At 41.3% G+C, this 27871-nt stretch overlaps 2 protein-coding genes across 5 annotated transcripts; both read left to right on the plus strand.

The window, feature by feature from the left end:
• Positions 1 to 414: 414 nt before the first annotated feature.
• On the plus strand, positions 415 to 14957 carry papolg (poly(A) polymerase gamma). Of its 3 annotated transcripts, none has more exons than XM_068327728.1 (24): positions 415 to 748; positions 2118 to 2276; positions 2662 to 2728; positions 2850 to 2931; positions 4092 to 4201; positions 5999 to 6052; positions 6723 to 6834; positions 6933 to 7022; positions 7130 to 7268; positions 7394 to 7466; positions 8709 to 8829; positions 9013 to 9097; positions 9393 to 9446; positions 9613 to 9732; positions 9942 to 10051; positions 11028 to 11149; positions 11239 to 11396; positions 11591 to 11697; positions 11795 to 11997; positions 12095 to 12178; positions 12261 to 12320; positions 12451 to 12554; positions 12742 to 12842; positions 13011 to 14957. In XM_068327728.1, exons 1-24 carry the CDS (start codon positions 732 to 734, stop codon positions 13184 to 13186), a joined length of 2508 nt encoding a protein of 835 aa, XP_068183829.1. In that variant the 5' UTR covers positions 415 to 731; the 3' UTR covers positions 13187 to 14957. The 3 variants fall into 3 exon arrangements, with proteins under 3 accessions (XP_068183829.1, XP_068183830.1, XP_068183827.1); XM_068327729.1 differs by having other exon boundaries at positions 416 to 748; positions 11831 to 12009; positions 13011 to 14955; XM_068327726.1 differs by having other exon boundaries at positions 416 to 748; positions 11795 to 12009; positions 13011 to 14953.
• A 237-nt stretch (positions 14958 to 15194) lies between these two features.
• rel (v-rel avian reticuloendotheliosis viral oncogene homolog) lies at positions 15195 to 26528 on the plus strand. Of its 2 annotated transcripts, XM_068328051.1 has the most exons (11): positions 15195 to 15252; positions 15574 to 15612; positions 16641 to 16780; positions 16953 to 17101; positions 17388 to 17479; positions 22240 to 22380; positions 22871 to 22975; positions 23154 to 23372; positions 23476 to 23541; positions 24116 to 24190; positions 24317 to 26528. In XM_068328051.1, exons 1-11 carry the CDS (start codon positions 15246 to 15248, stop codon positions 25204 to 25206), a joined length of 1923 nt encoding a protein of 640 aa, XP_068184152.1. In that variant the 5' UTR covers positions 15195 to 15245; the 3' UTR covers positions 25207 to 26528. The 2 variants fall into 2 exon arrangements, with proteins under 2 accessions (XP_068184152.1, XP_068184151.1); XM_068328050.1 differs by lacking the exon at positions 15195 to 15252 and having other exon boundaries at positions 15266 to 15612.
• The last annotated feature ends 1343 nt before the right edge of the window (positions 26529 to 27871 follow it).

Here is a 27871-nt window from a genome sequence, read left to right on the forward strand (position 1 = left end):
TTGTCTTGTTAACATGCCCGGTGAATATAAAAATGCCAGTGTGTAGTGGATAGAATGAAATGTCCTGAGATCAATACCTAACAGACAATTTTTACTTAAGAAAATAGTTTCTTAAAACTGACGGGAGATTCACCATTTATGTTTATTTGATTTGATTTTTTAGGAACCTTTAATACGTTTTGAATGTAGGCTGTAGTTTGGACTGTTTAGGGGTTTAGATAGATAGATACTTTATTAATCCCGGAGGAAATTGCATTAGGGCCACATGCGGACCAGCAGGAGTCAGTAATCTCTGAGTTCTTCCCTTTTATCAATAAAGACAGAAGAAGAACGGCCGCGCAGCGCCAGGACGTGGTCACGTGATATGTGACGTCAGCGAGGAGGCGCCCGCTAACTGCTTATGGTTAGCATGCCGCGCTTAGATGTTATCCTGCTAATGCTGTTACGTATGTAGCTTTGAATATTATCAAAAGAAGGCGAAGCTGTAATTTAAATAGAAGTTAGTTATCATTCGAATGACCTTTTTTTTGTAAAAGAAGTAATAATTTTCCATCAGCTTTGGAATTGATCCCTTATCTCATAAGAAGTGCTTCCGGTTCAGGGGCAAGGTTCGAAGCGCTCATGAAAAGTGACCATTGTTGTAATCAGGACGAGGTTGTTAGCATTTTCACTTTCTGGCTTTAGTAGTTTCTACGCGTTTGAAGCTGATAGACAGGACAGCTTACAGTGACATGAAAGAAATGTCAAGGTAAGTCGTGCACTTGGAACGTTTGTCTTTTATTAACATTTTTGTTGGCGTTAACGACAATCTTAAAGAAAAGGCTGAAAGCTACTGTTAGCTAACTGTCATAACAACCAAACAGGGCCTCCATCCGTCGCCTATTGGCTAAGTCGATAGTTAGTTCGCCTACACCTGTAGTGAGATATTTATTACCTAACATAATCAATGCATTACTCCTTATTTTTTTTAATATAATATCCATATCTAACATAAAGACGAATGCATGAATTTAGACAATTTTGTACCCAGGTTACATTTGCTAAGTTAGCCAACTTGTTAGCATACCCCAAATGTTTGTTATATTAGCATGAGCCTGTCGGTGAACGATATTGGATATCTAATATTTCTGCAACATCGGTTATTCAGTTTTCATAATATGGCTTAAAGCAAACTACGGAGAGTTAAATACATTCATTATGTGAATAATCAAAATAAAACATTTGTTGCTGGAGTGTGCTAGATGGCTAAATTGGTCTGTGTTTACTTAAAGACATACAGGAATCGGCTAAGAGTAAATGCTTTAACGCTACAAGTTTTCATTAGTCAACACATCTCTAATTATTGAAAAAGGACTTTGAGCAACCAGGACCTGTTTGGGTACCAAATGATTATAAAGCATGACTGGTTTTCTTTTTGGTTCTGTCTCTAGCTAGTAACATAGACGTAGTTTCAGCATTAAGAGACAAAGGGTGTCACCACCATATCCTAACAGCAGCTCCAGAGGAGGAATCTGAACTAAAGGCTATGAACAGCTGGTTATTTTAACACAACCTGATAACTGGACTAATGAAGAAGAAATGAAGATCAGCTCTGTCCAGGACATACCTGGACCACACCTGACACACACTGTTTTTAATCCCATTCCAAGAGACCGAGTTGTTTATAGTCTGAAACAACAAACTCTCCAAAACCACCCTTTTTCCGGGAGTTTGACAATTATCACATTACATGACCCAGAACACCTATCTATCGTGTGTGTGTGTGTGTGTTTTATGTCTTTGAGTCTTCACGATTCATAGTGAAGCTAGAGCTATGTAGCCTAGCCAGGTGAACCTTAACCTTTCTGTGTACTTGAAGCTTAAATTTCTATTTAGTCCTCATTTTACTTAATGTCATCCAAGATATGAAGAAAAGTCCACTAAAGTCCAACAACAACGTATCCAACCAACTAATTAATTGTTCAAGTGGAATGATTTGTCTTGACCAGCTTTGCATTTTCTGCTACAGATACTACACTGAGTGCTGTTTGCATTGAGATGTGAAACATGCCGAACCCAAATACTAGTTTTTATCAGTAGTATTGTTGGCTGTCATTTTATGTGTTGTTTCCCCGCAGCACCATGCCTGGTGGGCAGCAGCCTCAGAAACACTATGGCATCACCTCTGCCATCAGCCTAGCACCCCCACGAGAAATAGACCACCAGTACACCAAGAAACTCTGTGATGCTATGAAACCTTTTGGGGTGTTTGAGGATGAAGAGGAATTGAACCATAGGTAAGGAACAGCGTGTGATAATTGCATGTTAAAACACAACACAGTAGCTGGCCACCTTAACACAAAATGTTGCATGTTCAAGCACTCACAGCATCAAATGAGTAAAAGATTGACATTTGCAACGTAATGCAGGAACACGTCTCTGGAAGCCTCAACACAAATCCAAACTTGTGAAAGGTCGCATTCTTAAGGCTGTTGTTTGGTTTCTGTCTTTTATGATGCTGAAGATATAAGGTGTATAAATATATGTCCTTGTGCTTGACAGAATGTGTTTACAACAGCCTAATATGTGACCATATAATGAATTTTATTTGACCATTCTTATTTCAATGGCTCATTAGTGCAAAAAACGACAGACCATCTGAAACCTGTATCTACTTTTCAGACTTGCGGTTCTTGGGAAGTTGAATAATTTTGTTAAAGAGTGGATTGCTGAGATCAGCGAACTAAAGGTAGAGTCTGTAAAAAAGCTTTGATGTGTTTTGTGTTTTGTCAGAGACATTTAAGCATTCAGATTAGTTGTAAAGAAACAAATTTCATACCAACTTCACTGCCTGTGTTTCTCATCAACAGAACCTTCCCCCATCAGCTATAAGCTGTGTTGGAGGCAAGATATTTACATTTGGGTCATATCGACTTGGAGTACACACAAAAGGTAATGAGTAATATTTTTGTACATTTTAGTAACGAAGATTTTCAATGCAGAAACATCAATGTAGTGACTGATGGGAAATTGTCAAAAACATTAAGCTGCTTGAAAACACCTGCTGTGGTTTTGGATGTGGTGGCATTCAAGAGAATCAAAGCAAAATAGAGGGAACAATACATTGCTGTTGCACAGCATGGACTCTGTCATTGTTTTTGAAAAGCTCTGCTCACCCTGACTGTAGGAGAACACAAGGCTGACATTGTCGTGTTCATCTGCTATTGACTTTTTTTTTAAAAACTAGTTTTGGAATGTGAAAGCACGGTTACTGTTGACTGAAGGCTTTTATTGTGGGATGAGTGCATTCTTGTTTTTAGCACAAGGTTGAAAAATAAAGTTGATCCATCATGTCATAAATACTGGATCAGTTATGGGATTTTAAAGATACTTATTGCACAGCATAAAGACATAAGTTAACTAGAAGAACAACATCTGTTTGGACTCAGTAGTATTCAGCTGTTAAAAACATTTATTTAATGCCTTGTTCTTATCAGTGCTTGAAATTACAGTAGCCAATGTTGATGTATCTTGTCCTGTATCAGGAAGGAGAAATGTGATATTAGAACAGTTTTAAAAATACATGCCTTGTGAATTATTATTAGTTGCTACTATTAGTTGCACCGTTTTGTCCATCAAAATATGCAGATATTGCAAGCTAATTTGTATAATTATTGTGGTAATTGGGTTGTTCTGGTCATTTCCTGGATCTCACTTAGATATCGTCAAGCCATAGGAAAAGTCGAGCAAAATAGATGAAAAGCTGTTCATTTCCATTTAAAGGATGGGATTTTCCACAATGTAAGCTGACTAATACTGATTTCCTCCCACCTGTGATGTTATTGCCTTTATGGTGTTTATTTTTAAGAGGCTAAGAAGTTATGTGGTGTCGAGTTTATTTATAGACTAATCTGTACTGACTGAACAGTGGTTGATCTTCATATCAAACTCTTTATGGGGTAATCTCTATTTTCTAGATCATTAACTGTACTCTGCAGCTTTTATCGTAGACAGTGTTCCAAGGTACATATTTTTTTTAATGAACCGGTCATTTACAGGCAACCTTTTGAACAACAGTACACAGTGTTTTACTGTGTTGCTATTTCTTGCAGGTGCTGATATCGATGCCTTATGTGTGGCTCCACGACACGTAGAGAGAAGTGACTTTTTCCAGTCGTTTTTTGACAAATTGAAACAGCATGAAGAAATCAAAGACCTGAGGGTAAGTGTCTTGTTCAGACAATAAAACAATTTATGACAAACTACCTTATATACACTTGTGACAACGACACATCATTTTCTTAATGCTCGATTTTGAGAGATCAAAAATGCAGGACTATTCAATACATAGATTTGAAGGATCGTATCTCTGTGCAAAGTCAGGGATAAGAAAGCCCATTACCAGAGTAGATGATAATCTAAGGGTCTCTGGAAATATCTGTGATGAGAACTGTCCAGAAGGGGTTTCCTGTGGTTTGTGTGAACATTCCTTTTCATGAGAAAGTGTGTATGCTCCTTTAGTTTGTCTGTTTTGATTAGTGCTGTGACATGAAACTATTTGTAACAATGTCAAACAGATTTGCAGTCATGCAAAATCTTAAGCAGTATGTGTTTATAACACATCACTGGACTGCAATGGTACTTAAATAAAAGTTTAACAAATTAGGGAAAATGTAGCAGATATGTTTTCAGAGAGATCACACAACACTGGGAAGCTGCATGGAATCTGGGAAACATGTTCACCTAAACATTTAAAAATAAAAAATTAAAGCTGATCTGTCTGATTAGTTGTGGCTACCGCAGTACTGAAACAAATCCTTTTGTTTGTAGTATATGATGTTGGCCATGTGACAACACTGTTTATGTGTATGCTATTTGTAGATGACATAATATTTAGTAACAGTAGTAGTCACACATGTATTACATAAAATAAACTGTCTAAATGATTCTGTTATATAACTGTCCTGCTACGTGGAATTTGGGCAAAGTGCTTGAAACTTGCATCCAGTCATTTTACAAAAAAGAGAAGAGTCATAAGAAATAGAAGAACCATCAAATTGTTCAGTTAAAATGTCATCATCTGATCGTTTATTGTGGTCAGCAAATTCTGTATTAAGCCCATGAGAAAACTTTGAAAATAGGGAAAGCCATTCTAACTTAGGAACCCATTTAATGGAACATTGTGTCAGAATAAAATGAGCAGGTTGAAATGAAAAGTCTTCACAGGGAAACAAAGAATCCAAAGCAGTCAATAAATAATTAACCGTTTATTCTGGTTCACCTTTTTGTTCTGTCACCAATATTATGACTTTCATGTGAAGAGATGCAGGAGACTGGGATGTGACAGTGTTGTGAGGAGCTGAGTTGTATAAAAAAAATTGACCAGTGTCATTTTTATATAATAATACTGAAAATACTACACTAATTACTTTTCTTTTTTTAATTTTAAATTTAATGTACTGTTCTGATCCCCTCAGGGTAATTAATCCATACACACACACACACACACAAACACATATGTATGTGTGTGTATATGTATATATATATTTCATATATATATATATATATATACATGTGTGTGTGTATGTTTTATCATTCACTAAAGAGAGAAGGCAGCGCCATGTCCCGTATTGCATTTGAATGTACTGTAACATTTTAATTCTGAATCTTTTAAGATTTATTTTGATATTAGGCATCTTGATGTTGATTTTCTTTAAGTCAATGCATGAAAGTTCCTTCTTTTTGAGTAATAAATAGAGAGGAGGTTAATATTTATTTTAGTTGTTGTCGTTGTTGTGCTGCTCTGAAAATTGTTCCATTCCGTAATTGAGAAATTATGATCCGGTAAGAACAATGAATTATGTGACGGCACCTTGCTTAAGGCGCCTCGGCAGAGCTCGGGAGGTGAGCTGACACCTCCCATTGTCGGCTCACACCCCAAATATGGATGCTCTTCAGTCCTGTGACCTCACCCTGTCTCTGGACTCTTGGTGATAACGTGTCTTCTGTTTCTTTCCAGGCGGTTGAGGATGCTTTTGTACCTGTGATAAAATTCAAATTTGATGGAATAGAGGTGAGTGGCTTTAGTTGGCCTACATTAGAGGTACTGAATAATCAGATAATTGTAGTTGTGTCAAAGCTTTTATCTTTTTGTGTTGTCTCAGACGTTAAATCTAAAGACTGCTTCCGTTCTACTTTAACCGTCTGCTAGAATAACTAAAAAATTGTAGTTTTCTGTCTACGCTCCATTAGAAAAGTCCAAGATTAAACCACGCTTCAAAAAGTCTACGAACACCACAGACTGAGCTACAAAACTTACTTGATTCATCGATTAAGGGATCTAGTTTCCAATGACTGATGTGTTTGTTATATTGGTGATTTATTGATAAATTTTTGTAAAGGAAAAAGAAACATTTTGACTCATTAAATGTAAAGATCTGCTGCCTTTTACAGATATAATGGTCAGGATACTGGCAGCTAAACTTGAGACCACATCCAATTTGGGCACATTTAGTCCCTTTGGCGTGATTAAAATTTTGAAACAAGTAAAAACATGAAATAGCTCGTCCATTTGGAAAGTGATCCTCATAATTAGGCGCCGTTTCCCTGTTTTTGTCCACCAGATGCATTTTGCTGTGTCCACTGTTGAAAGTGCTGTTTGTTTTTGACTGCCTGTTCAGAGTAGAAGCTTTCTACTCTTTCTGTACTGCTTTCTTACCTTTCTTCTGTGTGGTGTGTTCTAGATTGATCTGCTTTTTGCCAGACTGGCCTTACAATCCATTCCAGATAACCTGGACCTAAGGGGAGACTCAATCCTGAGAAACCTGGACATCCGGTGTATCCGCAGCCTCAATGGTACACTCACTACAGGGCATCTGTTGGGATCCGTTGGATGATGCTTTACTGTTTCTAACAGGGGAATGTCATCTTCATGTTACTCTTGTTCTTTACAGGGTGTCGAGTAACTGATGAAATTTTGTACTTGGTACCAAACAAAGAAAACTTCAGGTTGACTTTAAGAGCCATCAAATTGTGGGCAAAACGTAAGTAGGTTCAGATCATTTGTGTTTTGTGCCAGTTTCTCAACTGAATTAAACACGTTAACCTCCTAAAGATACCCTCCAAACTGTTATGTGTCCTCTGTCCGCAGGTCGTGGGATCTACTCCAACATGCTGGGCTTTCTGGGTGGGGTGTCGTGGGCCATGCTGGTGGCGAGGACCTGCCAGCTCTACCCAAATGCCGTGGCGGCCACACTTGTCCATAAGTTTTTCTTGGTGTTTTCTAAATGGTGAGGCTTAAACTTCTGCCATATGTACCTTCTATTCTACCTCATGAGAGTTTTGCATTCTTGTTTAATATCAATTATGTTAGAATGAGCAACTTTTTATTAGATTTGTCCTTTCTTTCCCACAGGGAATGGCCAAATCCTGTGCTATTGAAACAACCTGAAGACAGTAATTTGAATTTACCTGTATGGGATCCTAGAGTGAGTGTAAAACCAGTCATTTTTAGTCTCTATGTTCAAGCAGCTGAAATGTTTTTATACAGGTTTAATCTGCTGAGCTGTGAAAATGTTGATGCTTCCTTTTAAATTTAGTTTAATCAAGTTAATAAAGGTACATTTAGCTTCTCTCATTTCATGTCTACTTATTCCTCATGTGACCCAACAAATGATTCTACTCTATTTGAGTTCCAATACCTTGAAGGCTGCTTTGACGACATTCCACAGCAACTTAAAGGGAAGAATTTCTGCACGTTTTTCCATTATAGAAGCAGCAGGTTGTCATTTAGTGGTGACATAGTTATTATTGATTTATTCATGTTCAGAATAAGTCATACAAACATTCTAGCCTGACAGATGTTAACACATAGATAACTGGTGAGGGGTAGTTGCCCTTTTTAATAAACTCAGATTTTTCAAAATGTTATGATGCTGTGTAAAGTGTAAATAAAAAACTAAAAATTATTTGATTTTTTTTTTTTTTTTTTTTAATATATGAAATGATATCCTTATCGAGAATTTGATGTTTCAAGTTGGGTTCAAACTGAGTTCACAGACACTGACTTGAGCCTGGAGAGTGATGTCACGGCAGAATAATAACTGTTTTAATAGTGATGTCACGGCAGAATAATAACTGTTTTAATAGTGATGTCACGGCAGAATAATACCTATTTCTAATACAGTGATACCACATTAGAAATTCTTTGCAAAATTACATTGAAAATAATTGTTGCACCATTTTCAGTCTTTCAGAGGTGAGCCCTCCCCATCTTTACTTCAGACAGACACCCCCTTCTCTGAATGCTTTTTTTAAGACCAAAACCATGTTACTCACCCGTTGCCAGGCAACCTTATTAATGTATGAAACAACCTTGTCGGCTTTCTGTTACCACACAAACTGTTTTGAAAGTTGTGACATAAACTTGATTATGCAAATGAGTATACTTTACCCAAAACAATTAACATTTCAGTTTTATATGACATTTAGTTCTGCTTTGTTTCCAATTAAATATGGGGTTAAAATATTTTGGCAAAGTGTCTTGTTTCTTTAACTTTTTCCAGATAAAGATTATTTTTCAGATGATCCAAGATGTCCTTTCTCACTCTACTGGGGCACGTGAAAATAAAATAGTGATTGAGACCATAGCATAGACTTTCTAAATGTCCACATAAAGAACCTAGACATATGCACTGAATTCAGTCCTGGTCATTGTTGGTACTTTGCAGGTCAACCCATCTGATCGATACCACCTGATGCCCATCATCACACCTGCTTATCCCCAGCAGAACTCCACGTACAACGTGTCCACGTCAACACGCACCATCATGAGCGAGGAGTTTAAATATGGTAGGAGAGATGCGATACAGACGGATCGGTTCACAGGTTTTCTGTGCTTTAGTCGACCTAACCGGTGATTTCCACCGGGTAAATTTAAATTAGCTGCTGGTAAAAGTCAGTCTCCTTTTAGTTTTATGTTGTGAGTTGAATTGCTAACCTTGCTGGTGAATGTGTTTGTGGGGACGTGAACAGGCCTCAGTGTCACAGATGAGATTCTTCAGGGAAAAGCAGAATGGTCCAAACTCTTTGAGCCACCAAACTTTTTCCAGAAGTACAAGTGAGTTTTTTTTGTGTGTGTGTGTCAGCTAAACAATGTGTGGAAGGTGTATTTAATACCTAAATCTAGGCTGAAAATAGCATTTCTTTAACCTTCAGGTTGTATGTGGTGACATTTACTAAGTATATAATGTCTTGCTTGGTGTGATATGAGCAGAAGGCCATACACTATGTCTACAACTATTAGTGTGACTCAATAGCAATTCATTGTTCGTACTACTGTTTAGGACTCCTATTTACTTCATTTCTTAGGTCTTAATAACGCTCCTCACTTGATTTCCTGTTTCCTGCTGCAGACATTACATCGTTCTTACTGCCAGTGCGTCCACAGAAGAAAACCACTTAGAATGGTAAGAGGATTCTGAGAACTCAGGAAACACACTGTAACTGTTTGAATCATGTTGTGTTGAACATTTATTTTACTGAATAAAGATGCCTTTAATTGCAGAAATTGGCCCAAGAAAGGTTCATTTGCATTTCAGACACCCCCTGAAAAGATGTTGTGTTTTCCCTCAGGATCGGGTTAGTGGAGTCAAAAATCCGTGTGCTGGTTGGAAACCTTGAGAGAAATGAGTACATCACGCTCGCTCACGTCAACCCCCAGTCGTTCCCCGGCTCCAAAGAGAACCGCAGCGAGTAGGTTCACATTTATAATTTATACAAATGGCTCAGCCAGAACCTTTGATCAAACCGTTCTTTGGTTGCTGTATAAATGTCAGCCAGTTAGAGGTAAAATTAATACTGACTACATTCTGGTGCATTTCTGGCCTAATGAATTGTTCAAACACGTTCAACACTGAAAACACAGAAATCCGAGTGTTCATTTAAATGTGTTTCTGAAACAGGAATGACTTTGTGTCCATGTGGTTCATCGGAATCATCTTCAAGAAGGTGGAGAACACAGAGAGTGTGAACATCGACCTGACGTACGACATCCAGTCCTTCACAGACACGGGTAGGTCTCTTCTGCTGCTGTGAGATGAAGCGCTTTTCAGATTTCACATAAAAGTGATTGTTTTCTTCAGACTATCTCATTTACATTTGTACAAATGATTTTGCGGTAAGGGTGTCGCCAGTCATCGACTGGGTGAACGTGCTGTGGTGAAATTACACCACCAGATTAGAAATGGCAGGGATTGTTGGGTCTGTAGATGACAATGTATCTATAATCATCGTTTGAGGTCATTTAAATGTCATTACTGCTCTAAATATTAAAGTACTGTTTCCTACGACTGACCAGAAACAATTACAGGACATAAAAACAACACATAAATGAAATAAAATACTGTGGTACCTTTAGACAACAAACCCCAAGCTGCAAACCGGTTTGTGGGAAGGACATCGGATACAAAACTTAAATTACAGTATTTCCGTTTTATTTATTATCTGATTCTGAAGAATGTTTTCATTTGGAAACTATTAGTTTTTCTTTACCACATCTATGACTCAGTCTTGCCAACATGCCACAATCACACGGCTACTTTATTATTTATTTTTGACTTAAAGGGCCCACTCCGGCCCGTAACACACCAGGCCAATGAATTGAAACTCCCAAGCTAGCAAAACGAACAAAAAACAAATGTCGAAAGTTTCTTTGCACAGGGTTAAAAGGAGACAGAAGAGCGTACGACTTCAAAGAAGCAAAATTCCAGTTTTTATCTGGTGGTATCATTTTATTTGTGGGATTTAACAGCTACACCTTAAAGGCCGGTCCGTGAAAATACTCTGACGTTAAACCGGTCCTTGGTCCTTGGTGTGCCTTATACTCCAGTGTGCCTTATAGTACAGAAAATACTGTAATTTGTAAGTAGTAGAAGTATTAAAGAATATTACTTCAGGAAGGTCAAGTGTTGAGTCGGGATCTAAATGATGGCACCTGTGACCTTTCATGCGTTGGTGGTCGTGATGAACCTGTGCGTCACTTCTTCCAGTGTACAGACAGGCCAACAACATCAACATGCTGAAAGACGGGATGAAGATTGAAGCGACGCACGTGAAGAAGAAGCAGCTCCACCAGTACCTTCCACCTGAGCTGGTGCAGAAGAAGAAGAGGGTGAGGGATGCTCCCGTGCGTGTCACATGGTTTGATGTAGCTGTTTGAATGCTGACCCCCCCCCTCCCCCTTTCTGGTTTTCTATGCAGAGTATAGCTGAGTTGAACCGCAGCTCTAACGGGGGGAGCTCTAAGCGCATCTCTCTGGACAGCAGCCATCTGGACAGCTCCAGAGACACAGACTCAGGGACCCCCTTTAGCTCCCCCACCATCAAACCCTCCAAGCCTGTTTCAGACACTGAAGACAGGTACAACACCCACACACACACACACACACACACACACACACTTAAATGTTTAAGCCTCAGCCGCTTTAGTTACAGCTGTTGTGTTGCATCAAGAACAGATCGACCTCCTGTTGTGTAACATCACGTGTTCTGTACATTCTGCTAAACGCTGTGGCTGCGCTTACATCACTGTTGAGCGAACACTTCCTTTGTAGTTGCAGTGTGAGCCCCCCCAAGCAGCTTTTTCCAGAGGGCTCCTCGTCACCCAATGCTGCCACGTCGGCTCAAGACCAGGGCATGTCCATCCCTGTGATCGGCTCGAGTGAGGGTCTCCTTCCATCCACACCACATTTAGCAAAACACACGTTCATGTAACGGTTACAGAAATCTGATTGTTCATGTCTGTCCTCCTCATGAAGACCCCCCACTTAAAGCCAAGCCTCCTTCTCCAACAGCCAGCAGCTCCGTCGCCTCCGGACCGAGTGGAGACGTGGCGCCTAACGCCGCCAGCAGCCCCAAGGAGGAGTCCAACGGCCTGGAGGACAACATCAACGGAGCTCTGGCTAAAGTACCGCACCCGTCTCCAGAGGAGGAACCGGCCAAGAGGCTCAAAGACGCCGAGGTCTGTCCTCAGGTGGGAACCAACGTCCAGCGGTTTTGTGTTTTAAAGACTTTTAAGGACATGTATTGAACTTATCTTTGTACTTCTGTTTCTGAAGGTGGTGTCCAATCACGACGCGACGTTTAAGGAGCCGTATCCACCAGCCCTTGACAGCAGCACTGATGGAGACAGAGCTCGTATTGTACGTGTCGGTTTCTTCTCCTGAAGCCTCTTCACTCAGAAGAAAACATGAGTTTCCTCTCTCTGTCTCTCTCGATCTTCAGGTCCCTCTTTCTGGATCCAAAGCTAAGCCCATTCCAACCATCGATACCTCGAGAACACAGGTAGGAACAACTGTAGATCAGAATAGTTTTAACGTTTTATCGTAGTTGGATATATTACATTCTTTGTGCTGTTGAATCTCTTGACCATAAAGACGACGTGTGCTAATCGATGCGTTTCCTTTTTCCTCAGCGACTTCCCAGCATGGAGCTGCCCGACGCCTCCTCGCCGCTTCCTGCCAGCACCACCTGCCGCGTGGTGAAAAATTCCATCAAGCTGGCTCTCAACCGCCACAAGTGAGCTTCACCGGTGTCCTTAGCGAGATCTCAACCAGGTTCCCACGAGCCTCAGTCAGATGTGGCTACGGTTAATAAAGGGATCAATAAATAAAACAAATGACAGTAAATCTGAAAGAGCTGGAACCAGATGAAGCTAATCTGACTTTCTAAAGTCGACTTTTCTCTCCGTTTCGTCCTGCTTCAGCATCACACCTCCCAAGCCTCCAGTTTTTGAGGGCAACCCCACCACAGAGGCTCCTTTTGCCAGCGAAGAAAAGGGCATGTCCATTCCCGTCATCGGCTCCAGTGAGTTTGGTTTTGGTCGTTGTTGTTTTTACTCCCCCCCCGTTTCACCCACGTCTTCTAACGCCATTAGATTCTCACACCTACAGCTGTCGCCGTGGTAACAGGACACTAATACAGCTGCGTTCCACCTGCTTTCCTGTCCCTCACTGCCTTTTTATCTGTCTGTAGAACACGTTGCATCCAAACACACGGTGGCCCCCGTCGGCAGCTCCATCCCCACCTTGGTGAGTCGAGGAGCCGACCCGCTGAACGGAGCCGCCTCGAAGAGGCCCCACTCCCCCTCGGTGGAGGAACAGGCCAAGAGGCTGAAAGAGACGGAGAAGGCCAGGATCCACATAGCCTGATCTCACTGCCGCGGATCGGAGTCAAAACAGGAAGTCAGACGACGACTTCACGGCGCGCAGCAGCAGCAGCAGCAGCAGGTCGGACGCCTCGCCTCAGATCTCTACAGATTGTACATGTGGATCGGTGATTTGTTCATACCCGGTGTTGTCCGCCCCCCCCACCCCATTCACACTCGGCACATTTAACACGACAGTCAAAGAGAACTAAAAACGGCGAGTTTTACTTGTCCCGTGTTCAGATATTTCCACAGTACAGCTGGAATATGTGCTGCTCTTTTTCCTTTTTTTCTTTCCATTCAACATGTTTTAGAACTCCAGAACGTCAATCAGTGCTTTTCGGTCTCAAAGATGATTTCGACTTGTGTTTCCTTACTAGAAACGTGTACAGAAAATGTTGATGTACATAACTTTTGTCTTAAAAGAAAAACAGCAAAAGATCACTGGTAAACCTTTTGACCATTCTATTGTAGTTTTACCTAAAAAGGAAAAAAAAAATGTTTAAAAAATTGTAGTTTTTTTTTTTTGTTTGTTTGTTTTTTTGTTTCTTTATTTTCCTCTATTGTATGTCCTGAAATTGTCTCCAGCCCTGGATATTTTGGTAAACACTGTAGATATTTGGATACAGATGAGGAGAAGCTTCATTGAGGGTTTGCTTTGGAGCCCAAGAAGAAGCCAGAAGATCTCCAGGTTTGTATGAACCGGGTGTGTAAGTGGGCTCAGGTACACCAGTCACACCAGTGCTGCTCAGGTACTGGTCAGAGGAGGAGGTCCCATCCCCCGGCTTCAACAACAGGAGATGTTGTGTCTGATCTGGAAGGGGTGGGGGGGTGGTCAAACCTAAATGTTGGTGAGTCATTGTGTTCAGCATAGCTTCAGTAAACCTTATTCATCTTGGATTTAAAACAAAGGTTGATGTTCTCTGCTCGTTATGGGATGTCGATGTCCTGGAGAGGACGCCTGAGTCCAGGAGGGCGAAACACACGACTGAAGCTGCCCCCCCCTCTCGGTGAGGCTCAGACCTGGTTGTTGTGTCCATGACAGGATATGTGGTGCTCAGTGAGACTTCTCCAGTGTGTGTGTGTGTGTGTGTGTGTGTGTGTGTGTGAACGCGTGCATGCATAGATGGTCGTGTTTCGTGGAGAGAGAGAAAGAATTCCCTTGATCTTGGGTGTTAACCCTCTGCGCCTCCTGTGGAGGTTCTTAAAGACATCTCTTGGGGCCACGAGTGGGCCTTGGGGCCCCGATCCTCCATCTTTACATGGTGAAGCTGGTGACTGGACACAGGTGTGTGTGTGTGTGTGTGTGCGCGCGTGTGTGTGTGTATAAGCAGAGTAAAGCGGCGGCTCCGGAGCAGGTAAAGAATTGGAAACACGTCCTCTCGTCCAGCACCAGTTTCCCTACAAAATGTACAGAGAAACAGGTTTTTCAGGCAAAATTCGTCATTATTGGGGGTTTTCTTAAACACTTTATTTATATTTGCATATTTGTACCATACGATCCATTTTTTTAAAATAGCATTCGTAGCAGGTAGATTCTCTTTGATGAACGATTATCTGCACCACTTAGTTTCGTACGATTCATGTTTTTGCTGTTTGGAAACATTTAACAACAACAACAAAAAAAGGTCATCTAGATGTTTGTTTCTAAAATGTATTGAAAGGGTATTTTTGTATGTGTTTATCACTTCCTTTAAATCTGTACACCCATTAAACCCCTAAAAAAAACCTACTCTGACGTCTGTTGACTTTGTTCATTGATCGCTGTCAGTCGCTCCACTCATGTCGACGCGTTAAAACGTGACGTCACTGTTCTCTGTCCTTGAGGCCCACAGGCATCCCTGATGGCCTCCCACAAGGCCTCTCTTGCAAGTGGCTCCTCTTCTGGGACTCAGGCAAGCTCCCATTGGCCAGTTCAGACACAGTGGGCGGTGCTTGAGGGGAATTCCCCCAGCTGGTCTTTTTTTTTTTTTTTTTGTACATATCTAACTTTTCCTATTTGCTGTCAGTCATTCAGCGCGAGGTTCTCTAGCAGGTAGAGCTGTGACCGGGCAGAGAGCATCATGGACCGTGAGTAGAACACATTTACTATTTGGCCCAGAAAGAGGCTGAATTCTAAAAATCAGATCTGTGGGACTCAAAAAGCATACTTGGACTTTAACCGTGTCGCTTATATGAGTACTTTGAAATCAAAGCTTTGTACAAAAGTACTTGATTGTATTAAATCTACGTGAACCTGTTTGTTTGTGTTGCCTGCTGGTGTGAATCAGTGTTTTTACATGACAGCAGGAGTGACTGGCCAACAAACCAGTTTGAAGTGCAGCTACTGCTGAGATGCCTCCAGTCTGCATATAAATGAATACATTAAAAACATGTCCTTTTCCTCCTCAGTACTAATGCCCTCTTTGCTGGAGGATAATCTCAACTACAGTAAGTCCATTTAATCTTGTGTCTCCATTCGCTTCTTGTCTCCACAAGTCAAGAGCTTCACTGTGACTGAATTACAGCGTCTTTCACTTCCTCATTTAGATTACTGGCTGTTGCATTCAGACCTGTAGTGTCAATTTATGTGAGAACTTCCGTTTATGTTGGAGCTTGTATTTTTATATTGTGTGCGATCATATCTGCCTTTTTTTTCTTTCTTTTTTTTTGTTTGGAGCTCTAGTCTGTGCAGATTAAAGAAGGACGGACACGTGATTTTCATTTTTATAATCATGCCAGAAATGGAATTGTGTGTCATGTCAGTGTGTCAGGGCTCTGCTGCACTGATTCATTAATTCTGTGAATTAGATTAATTCACATAATGCATGTTCTGCTGTCCACTATATCACATTTTATGTGGTTCAAGTCGACACAGTTCCCAGATCGGTGCAACTTCCTCTCCCAGATGTCATGTGGGGCCAGTTCTGTGTTTGTGCTCAACTTTAAATGTTACTTCAGTGACTGCTGGTTTGAATCACAGTCATACTAAACTTTATAATATATTAGATGCAAAGAAATCAGGTGATGTTATTTCTGAGTATGACGGCTTTATCAGTGAGAATCACATCCAACCACCTTTAGGTGTCACTTTTACATTTTAGACATGCAGTATCTTCAAAACCAAAAGAGAAAAGTATTTATTTTGAAACTGAGATTTATTTACTCGCCTTTTGCACAGTCAACCTCTGAACCGTCGTACATTCAGAGCTTAGTGAGTTAATAAATATCAGAAAAGTGACACAAACTTAATCATCAATATTGACTATATGACCTTTTGAGTTTCGTCAGTTCAGCAAAATTTAAGCAAACTTTAGAAGGATTTTTCATAAATGTGTGGGACATATTAATGGAATAATGACCTCAAAACACAGAAGGAAAACTGCAGATTTCTAATTTCGTGACTAGTTCAACTTTGCTCTACATTTCCCGATCACTGCATCTCTTTGTTGACTGTTTTCCTCCTTTGTGTTCCTCAGTGGCTGAGCCAGAGACCCAGATTTTTGAGCAGCCCAAGCAGAGGGGGATGCGCTTTAGGTACAAGTGTGAGGGTCGCTCAGCTGGGAGCATCCCTGGGGAGAACAGCTCGGACAACAACAGGACCTACCCCAGTCTGCAGGTCACCAAGCACAACTTTCTTCTTTTATAATAATATATTATAATTAGATTTATATTTCAAGGGCATCAGCGATGTGATTTTTTTTTGAATGACATCTGCGTGTCAATCTATGCACGCGTGTCTAGATATTTGTATGCAGCTATGAATGACTGTACCTCCTCTGCCTCAACAGATTCTGAATTACCGTGACAAAGGGAAAGTGTGTGTTTACCTGGTGACCAAGAACGAGCCGTACCGACCACATCCACACGACCTGGTTGGGAAGGATTGCAAAGATGGATTCTATGAATCTGAGTTTGGACCAGAACGCAGAGTGATAGCGTGAGTTCAACCCCCCCCATCCTCACTCCCCCACAGTCCATCCAACAGCACTGAGCTCACTGTAGCATCACCTGATGAGTGAAAGATGAGTTACTGATGAGCATCAGGTCATTTATGGATAGTCTGAGATAAGCTACAAATTAGGTTACTGATGCTTGTGTTACAACAGAACCACTGAGGTTATTATAGTTTGCTGAAGTGTGGCGCCAGTGCTTTATTTGTCAGCATTGCAGTCAGAGCCTTTTCTGTTTTTATGCGCTCATATACGTTATAATCTCATTGATAGTTTCCAGAATCTGGGTATCCAGTGTGTAAGAAGGAGGGAAGTGAAAGATGCAATCATGCAGAGGATTGCCAGAGGGATCAACCCCTTCAATGGTGAGTCCTCCTCAGTCTGTCTATTATTTCTGTTCCTGTTTCCATCTGTTGCAGGGGAGGATACTAACCATAAACTCGCTAAAATCAGATCTGATGATTTTATATATATGTATGTTTGTGCGTAAATATATATATTCAGAGTTCATGTGACCTCCAGAAAGTAGTGCATCCCTGGGATGCGCTTCATGAAAAAATGTGTGCATCCCAACATGACGTTTATGCATCCCAAAAGAGAATATACGGTAGAATCGTACGCAAGGATTAAGTTTTACCAGTAGTATAATTTAAAAAATATACTCTTAATTTTAATATTTTTATTAATAACATAACTGTTTAAGTTAAAAAAAAAAGAGTAAAATTGCATTTCAGTTTTATCAAAATATTAAAGCCTGCTAGTCATTAAAAAAAAACTGCTTCAGAAATAAAGACGTATCGTAGAAGTTTTTTGTTTGTTTTTTCCACTTTTGCTTTTCATTTAATTGTTTTCTTTGCCTTTAATCCATCTATTCTCCTGTGGACACTGAACCAAGCTGACAACCTTCTTCACACACACTTCAGTAATATCTGTAGTAGTATCTGTAGTAGTATCTGTAGTAATATGTCTCTCTTTCTTCATTAACTTTTTATTGTTTTTTAATGCCAGAAAAACTCACTGTCACTTGCTTTTTCTCCAACTTTTGCATCTTTTTTGGAGGCATGATAAGATAAGATAAGCCTTTATTGTCCCACAGCGGGGAAATTTGTGATGATGATACTCAATCAATCAATCAACCTTTATTTGTACAGCGCTTACTCCCATCAGCAAACATTTCAAAGCGCTTTGACAGAGATAAGTTTGTGGACTTGTCCCTGTCTAGGAAAACCTAGAGCTGCGTCGAAGATCAAAATGTGTGCAATATGTGCAATAACACTGCAAGTATTTACTTTTTGTGCATCCCACTAAAACCACAAAATGGAAAATAATGTTTGTTCCATACAGTCAAGTCATCAATGGGTACCGTAGCTACTGTAATAATCATCACTTTGCAGATCAGCCACTTCATGATGTCAGATCTTCTGTAATTCTGCAGTTGTTGTCCATCATAAATGGGGCTTGTGTTCAGGCTCACAGCCTTCTCCTGCCATGGAGCTGATGTCATGATGGGACATTTATTCATGTGTGCTGGTAGCATTTCAGTGACACATTCTAGTGAAACAGCCAATTAGAACAACTCCTAAGCAAATGTTTTGATATGGTCAATGAACTGATCCAGAAAAAATCATTTTAAAGTTAGAGCTGTATCAACCTGCTATGATGAGTCCAAACTGAAGATTTAAGCATCCGGACTCATCTTTTTTCCAGAATTTCAAAGATTTTATTGGTGTGCCATCTTTCCAGGCTGCTGTGCTGCCTATCGTAATCCTATTTCCTCATTGGACTTTCATTCTGCGGCGCCGACAGACGGCAGCTCTCATGTACAAACAGGCACTGAGCTACTTCCCCATTCTTGCTCACAGTTGCTCAATTGAAGCGAGTGCAGGATGCCACGTGAGAGCTGGGAAAGCAGGATTCTTTTTAGCGGGGGAGGGTGGGCAGCGGGGGTTCCCCCAGTGCTCGGAGATGATTAAAGTAGGGTAACATGCTTCACTGAAGCACCATGGAGACAATAAAAGTGTGTCTCATCACTTTTGACTTGTGCGCCTCTGGTTTGTTTGGTGCTGATTAGCATTACAAACTATAAAACCATTTGTCTAATTTCAGCTCCAGCTGACAGTAAATAGAGACTGAAAGTGATTCAGGTAAATTAATTCATAATGCAAGTCAGCCTGTTAGCAACAGTCTCCATAGGAGACCCAGCTGCTACCAGCTGAGGTGTTTTTAATGTGATTCCAGGTGAATATTAGTAGTCTGAGACATATTGATCTCAACAATCAATATGTGTAAAGTATCACGTATCATACCAGTGGTCGTCTTTTCCTCCCTGGTGCAGTGTCACATGTACAGGTGGGCCTGAATAACACGTATGACACATGAACATTATTTTTTAATGCTGTTTTCAGCATCTGGATCTGACTGAGTAGTTTTCAGAGGAGGTCCAGAGTAAAAACAGCCAGTCGTTCAGAGGAAACTCAGAAACGTCACGACTGACAATCAGTCATTCAGGTCAAAGTCAGCTTTATTGTCTAGTGTACCAGACATACACCACGTTCAGCACAGACGAAATTATAGTCCTCTGACCCACGGTAAACAGGCAGTACAACAGGCAGCACAACAGGCAGCAAAGATTGTGTGTGTGGGGGGGGGGGGTCAGATTGGGGTATTTAGGGACAAACACCAAGACGTTTGGGAGACACTGATCACCTGTTGACCTGTAACACAGGTGGAATTGCTCTTGTTGTTGTTGTCATGACAACAATGGCAGCTTAACCAGCATTACAACCAATCAGAGGAGCATTTATGGTTTGTCTGTGTGGAGCTAACTTGTTGAAGTGCGTGTACCCACAGGAGCAGGGTGTCGGTTTACTGCAGACGGGATGGGGGGGCATGTCGCTGTGTTTTTGCTCAAACTTCTCTTCAGCTCACTTCTGCTTTGAAACTCGACCGCTTCCTGTATCAGAGGAAGATGTGCCCCCACCCCACGTCGTCACCCTCCATTCTCTCCATTACACAACCACCTGAAACACTTTGACATGAACACTGCCCCCCCTGACCCCCACACACACCCCATCCAGGGAAACGAGTTCTTCATAAACATCCAATAATTTCTGTTTCAGTTAATGATGAGTTGGAAAAAAATGAAAATAGCTTTTTTAACATCACAGCACAAGCTAAGGGTGTTTAAAAATTAACTGCAAGTTCTGGTCTCATCACCTGATGACCATATAAGGACTTGTGTGCTATTTTACACGTTACTCCACAATTTCTTTCAAATAAAAAGTTATGATGGGATGAAACTGATACTAAAAATGTAATGCATACCAAAAAAGTGGTAAAGGCCACGTGATTTAATGGACAAGGGAGCAGCATGGTGTGTGTGTGTGTGTGTGTGTGTGTGTGTGTGTGTGTGTGTGTGTGTGTGTGTGTGTGTGTGTGTGTGTCTGACAGAGACTGAGCAAACACTTGACAACTTTTTATTCTGTGCATCTTAATTTGTACCCTTCCTAAAGCTCTGATTGTCAAAGCATTCAATCATTACTATTTCATTTTTCCTTTCTGCTGACTAATAATTGCTGACTAACTATATTTGCTGTAGTGATGCGTAAATTTTTAATTATTATTTTAACCTTTTAGCTCTTAATTGAAACAGATTTATTTATTTTACTTTATTAGACTTGGGGTTTTTTTAAATGAAATTTTATTTGATTATTTTCACCTCTTTCGTCCGGCCTCTAACCTTATTTTATTTGTTTTATTACTTTTAATTATTGAATTTTAATATATTCAGTCATCTTTTATCTCCGTATCGATCAACTTCTCTCTGGTGTTTCCTAACTTCAACTTGGGCTACTCACTTTGTATGAAAAGCGCTTTATAAATAAAGTTTGATTGATGAAATGCACTTCAGATCACCATCATCATCATCATCATCATCATGACAACAACAAATGACACGTTCTGTTTTCATGCCCACACCAAAGGAAGCTCGTAACGTCAGCCTCGTCTACACGCCACCGGAAATGGTTTATTCACATGTTCTCAAAAAACCACCAAAAACTATTCAATGAAATTTCACTGGTGGTTTGTAGAGACTCTAAAGGTGTGTTTCATGCTTTACTGCTGGGCTGAAAACACCTTGAACGTGTCACAATGGACTCATTAACGGAGGTCAGGGTTCCACTTTCATCTGGTCCCACCGGTTTCACACACGTCAGGAGACGCAGGTGGTCATGCAGTCGTGTCGACCACACACACACACATAGACACACACACACACACGTGTTTCCACCCTGAGGTGAAGTTGTCAGTACGTCACTGTGGTGACACGCCGTAGGCCGGGAGAACGAAAGATAGATGAAGGAAAAGCTAGTAGGCAGACGTGAAAGCTTGGAGTGTGTGTGAGTGGGTGTGTGTGGGTGAGAATATTACAGACACCCTGCCTCTCTATATATCCAGTCTTATTCTCACACATATCATTAACGGTAAACACTATATTTTTTAACTCATTTAATGTACGGGTAGTCCTCAACTTACGAACACAGTTGGTTCCGAGAGGTTGTTTGTAAGCTGAATTGTTCATAAGTCTCTCTTTATTGAATTCAAGCTATGATTGCGGGCGACATGGTGGCGCAAGAAGGTTCCACGTTCTTGTGAATTTCACTTAATGCTATACGGGTGACATGACCTACAGCAGTGCTTCTCAATTATTTTCTGCTGCGCCCCCTCTAGCAAGAAGAAAAAAATGTGTGTTTCCCCCATTCTCCCCTGCAACATTAAATAACATCATTTGTCTATATATTATTATAAGTACACCTTTGCATAACATTGTATCAATATTTACGTTAAAGGAAAAAATAAATAAATAATAATAATAATAATAGACCTTTATTGTCCCACAGTGGGGAAATTTGTGAAAAGAAATATAGTTCAATTTATAACAAAGAAAAAATTTTTATTAATGGATTAATGTCTACAATGAGTTTGTTCAGGCAGTCACAGATGTTCACAGCGAGGTTTGAAGCCTGAAACTGACCTCTCAGCTCCTGCTAAATGACTAAACATCTGCTCTGTGTGTGAATCCAGTAATGTCAGTGATCCTTTTCCTTATTTTGTGTGACGTCAGTGCCGCGTGAGAAGCTGCTGCAGACGGAGGAGTACGACTTGAATGTGGTTCGTTTGTGCATCCAGGTTTTCCTGCAAGACCAGAATGGCCAGTACACCCGGCCGCTCAACCCCATCGTCACCAACCCCATCTATGACAACAGTGAGTGTCTGCCGACACCACGCTGGGAAGCCACAACAGAGATTATGATAATAAAGATGATTGTACTCTTTTACACACACGCGTGAACACGTATGCACTGATTTCAACACAGTTCATACAGCATGTGCTACCATTTGTGCAGTCTGTTCAGACATCACCCTGAGTGACCCACCTGTGTTCCTCACACAGATTAAGAAAGAGGAAGTTCTTTATACATACTGACCCTGAAACGACACCGTTACCATGGAGCACTTCCTCTTCTAACAGCAAACGTGTGGCTTCGAATGTAAACTATATATTTTCTTGAAAGTGAAGCGCACATGATATATTGAACATACTAAACCAGTCATTTCTGCTGGGCGTCATTTGCACTAAAGTCGAGCTGAAGCAGATTCTGACATTGTTACTCCTGGAAAAAAAGAAGTTTCCTTTCGTACAATATGCAGTCTGATTTGTTGGATTACACGTTAACAACATTCTGCATCATCAGGAGCTCCGAACACGGCCGAGCTGAGGATCTGTCGGGTCAACAGGAACAGTGGCAGTGTGAAGGGAGAGGATGAAGTCTTCTTACTTTGTGACAAAGTGCAGAAAGGTACGTTTGATCAACGCTCTGCGAGCCATCGCTATTCAACACAGTGGACTTGATGCTATTTTCCATCTATTTGTCTTCATTCTATCCATTCATCCATACTCCACACAGCAGTGGTGTCCGACACCTTCTGCGTTGGTTCAGTTTTGCATTCCCGTCATCCATTCCCGTTTCCTTTTAGATGACATTGAGGTGCGCTTCTTCTCCTCTGATGGCTGGGAGGCCAAAGGCTCCTTTTCCCAAGCTGATGTTCATCGCCAAGTCGCCATCGTCTTCAAGACTCCCACCTATTATAACACCTCCATAATGGAGTCAGTCACTGTTCACATGCAGCTGCGTCGACCCTCTGATCAGGAAGTCAGTGAGCCGATGGATTTCAGATATCTGCCTGATGACAAAGGTGATAAAACTATGGCTATGCCAATGTGTTTGATGGAAGTAACTGGGGCCCCGTCCCCAAGTAGATTTGGGTGGAAGGTGTTAATGTTTGGTGTTTGCTGTAGATCCTTATGGCTATAACGTGAAGAAGCGAAAAAGAGAAGACCTGATGAGGATATCAGGATTGTCAGGTGAGATGTGACGTAAGATATTTGGCCTTCATACAGCAAAACATTCCACATCTTCTTCTTCTCCTTTGGGCTTTTCCCTTCAGGGTCTCCACAGCCAATCAGTGTCCTCCATCTAACCCTGTCTTCTGCATCCTCTTCTCTCACACCAACTTCCTTCATGTCCTCTTTCACTACATCCATAAACCTCCTCTTTGGTCTTCCTCTAGGCCTCCTGCCTGGCAGTTCAGAACTCAGCATCCTTCTACCAATATATTCACTATCTCTCCTCTGGACATGTCCAAACCATCTCAGTCTGGCCTCTCTGACTTTATCTCCAGAACCTCTAACATGTGCTGTCCCTCTGATGTACTCATTCCTGATCCTATCCTTCCTGGTCACTCCCAGAGAGAACCTCAGCATCTTCATCTCTGCTACCTCCAGCTCTGTCTCCTGTCTTTTCCTCAGTGACACTGTCTCTAGACCAAACATATGAAACAGAAACCAATGTGATTCAAAATGTAGATACAGTAGGTGAGCCACTTGTATGCCAGAATGCACCAGTAGATTAAATGAAGTGTTCGTGGTCTTTCTTCAGGTGGTCCATTTAGTTGCCTCCCAATGAACCGACCGAAAGCAGTGCCACAGAGCAGCAGGAGCCACATGCGGAAAGGTACCCGCTTCAGATTGATTCCCTTCAAACAGAAATGATTACATTTTAAGTCGAATTCAGCCATTCCAGCTAGATGACCATAATGTTGCCCTACTACGAAGCTAAGGGTTGCCATTTGTTTTCCAGACCTCAGCAACATGTACCTGGGGCAACAGTCCACTCCTGTGATGCAACAACAACCGACTCTATTCAGCCAGCCTTACCAACACACACAGGCCCCTACTCTAGCAGTCAGTCATTCATGGGTAATGCCCAACTCTACCCTCTCAATGGAAGCGGGCACCATGAACCCATCTGGTGCCATGAGCCATCTTTCTGGTCTCAATAGCTCCAGGCAGCAGCAGCTCAACCGTGGACCGGGGTACCCCCAGAGAGTGGAACACAACAAGTTTGAGAATAATGTCCTTCCTCAGCTGTCTATGGGGGACTTGCAGTGCTTGGACGCTGTCCCCCAGCCCCCTGGAGTGAACCAGTCTGAGTCCCAGCCATTGTTCCATCTGCAGCACCAAAGGGAAGACATTGCCCCTGTGGCCCGGGCCCAGAACAGTCAAGGCAACCAGAACCAGGGTCTCCAGACTGTGTGGCCCAATTTCAATACGCTAAGTCAGATGCAGAGTACCTTTAATGGACCAGTACCTGGAGGAGGAGGCGGGGCACAGGGGATCAGTTCTTTCCCTTTCCTAGATGGAATGGAAGGAGACGATTATCTGAAGGGCCTTGTGGGAGGGACGGCTCAGACCAGTTTCCAGTTGAAACAGGAGCCCCAAATGACTGTAGGACAAGAGACCAGTGCTCCAACTGAGACCCTGAGGGAAATCAAAGGAAATACTTACACCAACTTGCTTCCTCGTTCTGTGAGCAACGGCGCCAACATGGATCCAATGAGGCAAGAATGTAGCAGCAACATCCAGCTCCATAAAAATGTGCAAAACCCTTACTCGAACAGCAGCGCGGCCTCAGAAGGACACTACCCGACTCTGGCCGACTGGATCAAGGCTACTAGACAAAGTGACTAAAAGGAATAACCTTTCAAGCAGTCTAAGTAGATCCCAGCAACGCATTGGTCCTCCTTAAACTTACAAAGAGAGAAAACTTGCTTCTCCCGTTGTGATCAGTGATCACCAGTGGGCATTGGCTCAGGTCATTACATGAGTTGACCTTATCAAACAAGTGCGGTCTTTCTAGGTGGTACGGATGATTGTGGTTAATCTCCTCGGTTAGTGAAGACATTGCCAAGAACGTCTTCTATTCCTGACTGACCCAATGTGCACTTGGTATGCTGCCATCTGTCTTTGCTTGCTGTTATTCATCTGGAAGGACCATCACAACTCAGGATGCCAATCTGCATCATGTCCTTAAGCTCCTGCCCTAATTGTCTGCTTGGTGTTATGGACCTCAGTAGGTCTTCTCTGTTCTAGTCAGTGAAACTGAGCTGAAACTTCCTGACCTTCATAGGATGAGAACATGGTCTAGGGTCTGATGAGAACCTCATTAACGTGCTGCTGGGTTCAGAAATTAGATTTCTGAAACCAGTGAATGTAGAGTTGTCTTTCCATGTTTTTCTCAGGTGAAACTGGATTCACTGTCAGCATATTGCGTAGTAATCAATAATTACAGGATATTCCGCACTATAAGGCACACCTAAAAGCCTTTAATTTTCTCAAAAAACCGACAGTAGTCCTTATAGTGCGGAAAATTCTGATTTTTGAAATCTTTTCAGGGATATTGAATGTACACCAGAAAAGTATATTATAAGGGTTTACTTTTTACTGCTTTGGAGAAAATCCATACCTACCATACCGTTCTACTGATTTGCATTCATTCATCTTCTCTGAATCTGGGTCACGGGTGACGCTGGAGCCTATCCCAGCTGAAGAATACTTGCTGTTACGTGCACTCTGTATATACTGTACACATTAGCCATAGTTGAGAGTATAATAAATAACTATGCTGAAACGCTCAAGACCTGTCTAGGTACCAAATTTTCCGTTGAGGAAGTTGGAGGAAGTACATTCAGTGTTGTCTTTCTTTTGTAATGACTATGTCATAACAGTGATCACATGTGCTACTCAGAGTTGTAAGAGCTTTTCTTCCACATGTTTAACAGATACACATTTTACGTTCCTTTCCTTTCAAGTCCTTCCTTTTTGTGGGCTCCAAATTTGTGATGTGACAGATGGGTGAGATGTAGCCGGGCTCACCCAAACATCTTTTTTATTCACATTCCAAATCTTTTCATTTTAAATGAAAATGTTTTTACTACTTTGTTAGATGTATATTTTCTATTTTTGACCTTTTTAACAGGTTTGGTTCTGAATAAATTGAGTCTGACTTGCTCTTTTTTGTCATTTTGTGTGTGTGTGTGTGTGTGTTTAAATATGTTTATATCCACCAATGTACCATATGATATTATACATTAGTATGGGATGTTTGGAGCTTGCCTTGAAAAGTTAATGCCTTGTTTCTATATATTACAGATTACAAAGATACAGCAATGTTTTCTGGTGAAGTCAACCACATCTGAAAACAGTTTCCTGTGCCTTGTTATAAGTTGAGCTACTTTACAAATGGCAATGATAGCATTTTCTTATATTTTGTTAGCATGGAAAAAAAACAACCCAGTATCATTGTAAATCAAAAACTTCACCTTTACTTCTCTGAACAAATATTCATTTTTCCACTGTGTTTGATATTTTCTGTGCTCGTGTGTTTGTTTTTTAACCGGATAAGATAGAAAGACTAAAGAAAAGGTGTTTTATTCAGGGAGGCAAGGGGAGAAAATTAGATCACAACCTTGACCTTGAAAAACTGGGTCAAGGTCAAATTTTCTCTTTTATACCTTTTTAGACACACGTCTCTGAAAGCTGATGAGATATAATCACAAAACAAAAAACACTTTCAGGAAGCCAGAGGCACAAAAATGTGTGGGTCAGGGTCAAATGTCGGAATTCAGGGGTGTCACGGGATGTTTCAGTCTCTGTGAATAAACAGATGCAGATGGAGGAGATCACAGGGGGGGCCACAGGGGAAACGTGAGCTCTTATTCTGGTTCCTCTTAGAATATGAGCTGCTGTGTTCTGGATCAGCTCACAGTGATGAACAGAGTTGTTGGTTGTTGGGGCAACCTGGCAGTAATGAGTAGTAAAACATCAACCAATGGGTTAATGTGTGCCTGATTACTGACATATTACAAATGGAACAAAGACTTAAATATATAAAGACTATGGGTGGGCTGACAGCTGTGTGTGTGTGTGTGTGTGTGTGTGTGTGTGTGTGTGTGTGTGTGTGTGTGTGTGTGTGTGTGTGTGTGTGTGTGTGTACGCAAGTGTCTATTTGTATACATGAGTTACAGTCGTAGTCAATCTCTTTCAGGTATTTCTTAACCGTGTCCTGGAAAAGGCCCGCTAGACCTGTTCAGCCACCTACTTCCAGTAATGCCCCTCCCTCATTGCTCTATCTCCTCCCTTCCTCTCACCCCCCCCCCTTACTTCCCCTCCTTTTGAAGCTTACAAAACCTCCCACTACAAAAGGTTGCTTACATCACAGGACATGCGTTCACTCTCTCCCTGAATGAGGACAATGTTGTCTCACCCAAACAAAACGTACACGGCAGAATTACCTATCGATCGATCAATCTCTATCTTCTGACTATCAGATATCAACCTTTATGCACTTAGAAAA

The sequence above is a fragment of the Antennarius striatus genome, chromosome 11, assembly GCF_040054535.1.
Source record: "Antennarius striatus isolate MH-2024 chromosome 11, ASM4005453v1, whole genome shotgun sequence".
NCBI classification, from domain to species: Eukaryota; Metazoa; Chordata; class Actinopteri; order Lophiiformes; family Antennariidae; genus Antennarius; species Antennarius striatus.

Excerpts from the sequence above, each read along its gene's own strand:
- papolg (XM_068327726.1), top strand. Across the intron at positions 7,269-7,393 it reads TTCTTGGTGTTTTCTAAATG|GGAATGGCCAAATCCTGTGC; the intron begins GTGAGGCTTAAA and ends TCTTTCCCACAG. Across the intron at positions 9,733-9,941 it reads TCCAAAGAGAACCGCAGCGA|GAATGACTTTGTGTCCATGT; the intron begins GTAGGTTCACAT and ends TTTCTGAAACAG.
- rel (XM_068328050.1), top strand. The coding sequence starts at position 15,555 with ATGTCCTTTTCCTCCTCAGTACTAATGCCCTCTTTGCTGGAGGATAAT. Across the intron at positions 15,613-16,640 it reads GGAGGATAATCTCAACTACA|TGGCTGAGCCAGAGACCCAG; the intron begins GTAAGTCCATTT and ends TGTGTTCCTCAG. Across the intron at positions 17,102-17,387 it reads CCAGAACGCAGAGTGATAGC|TTTCCAGAATCTGGGTATCC; the intron begins GTGAGTTCAACC and ends TCTCATTGATAG.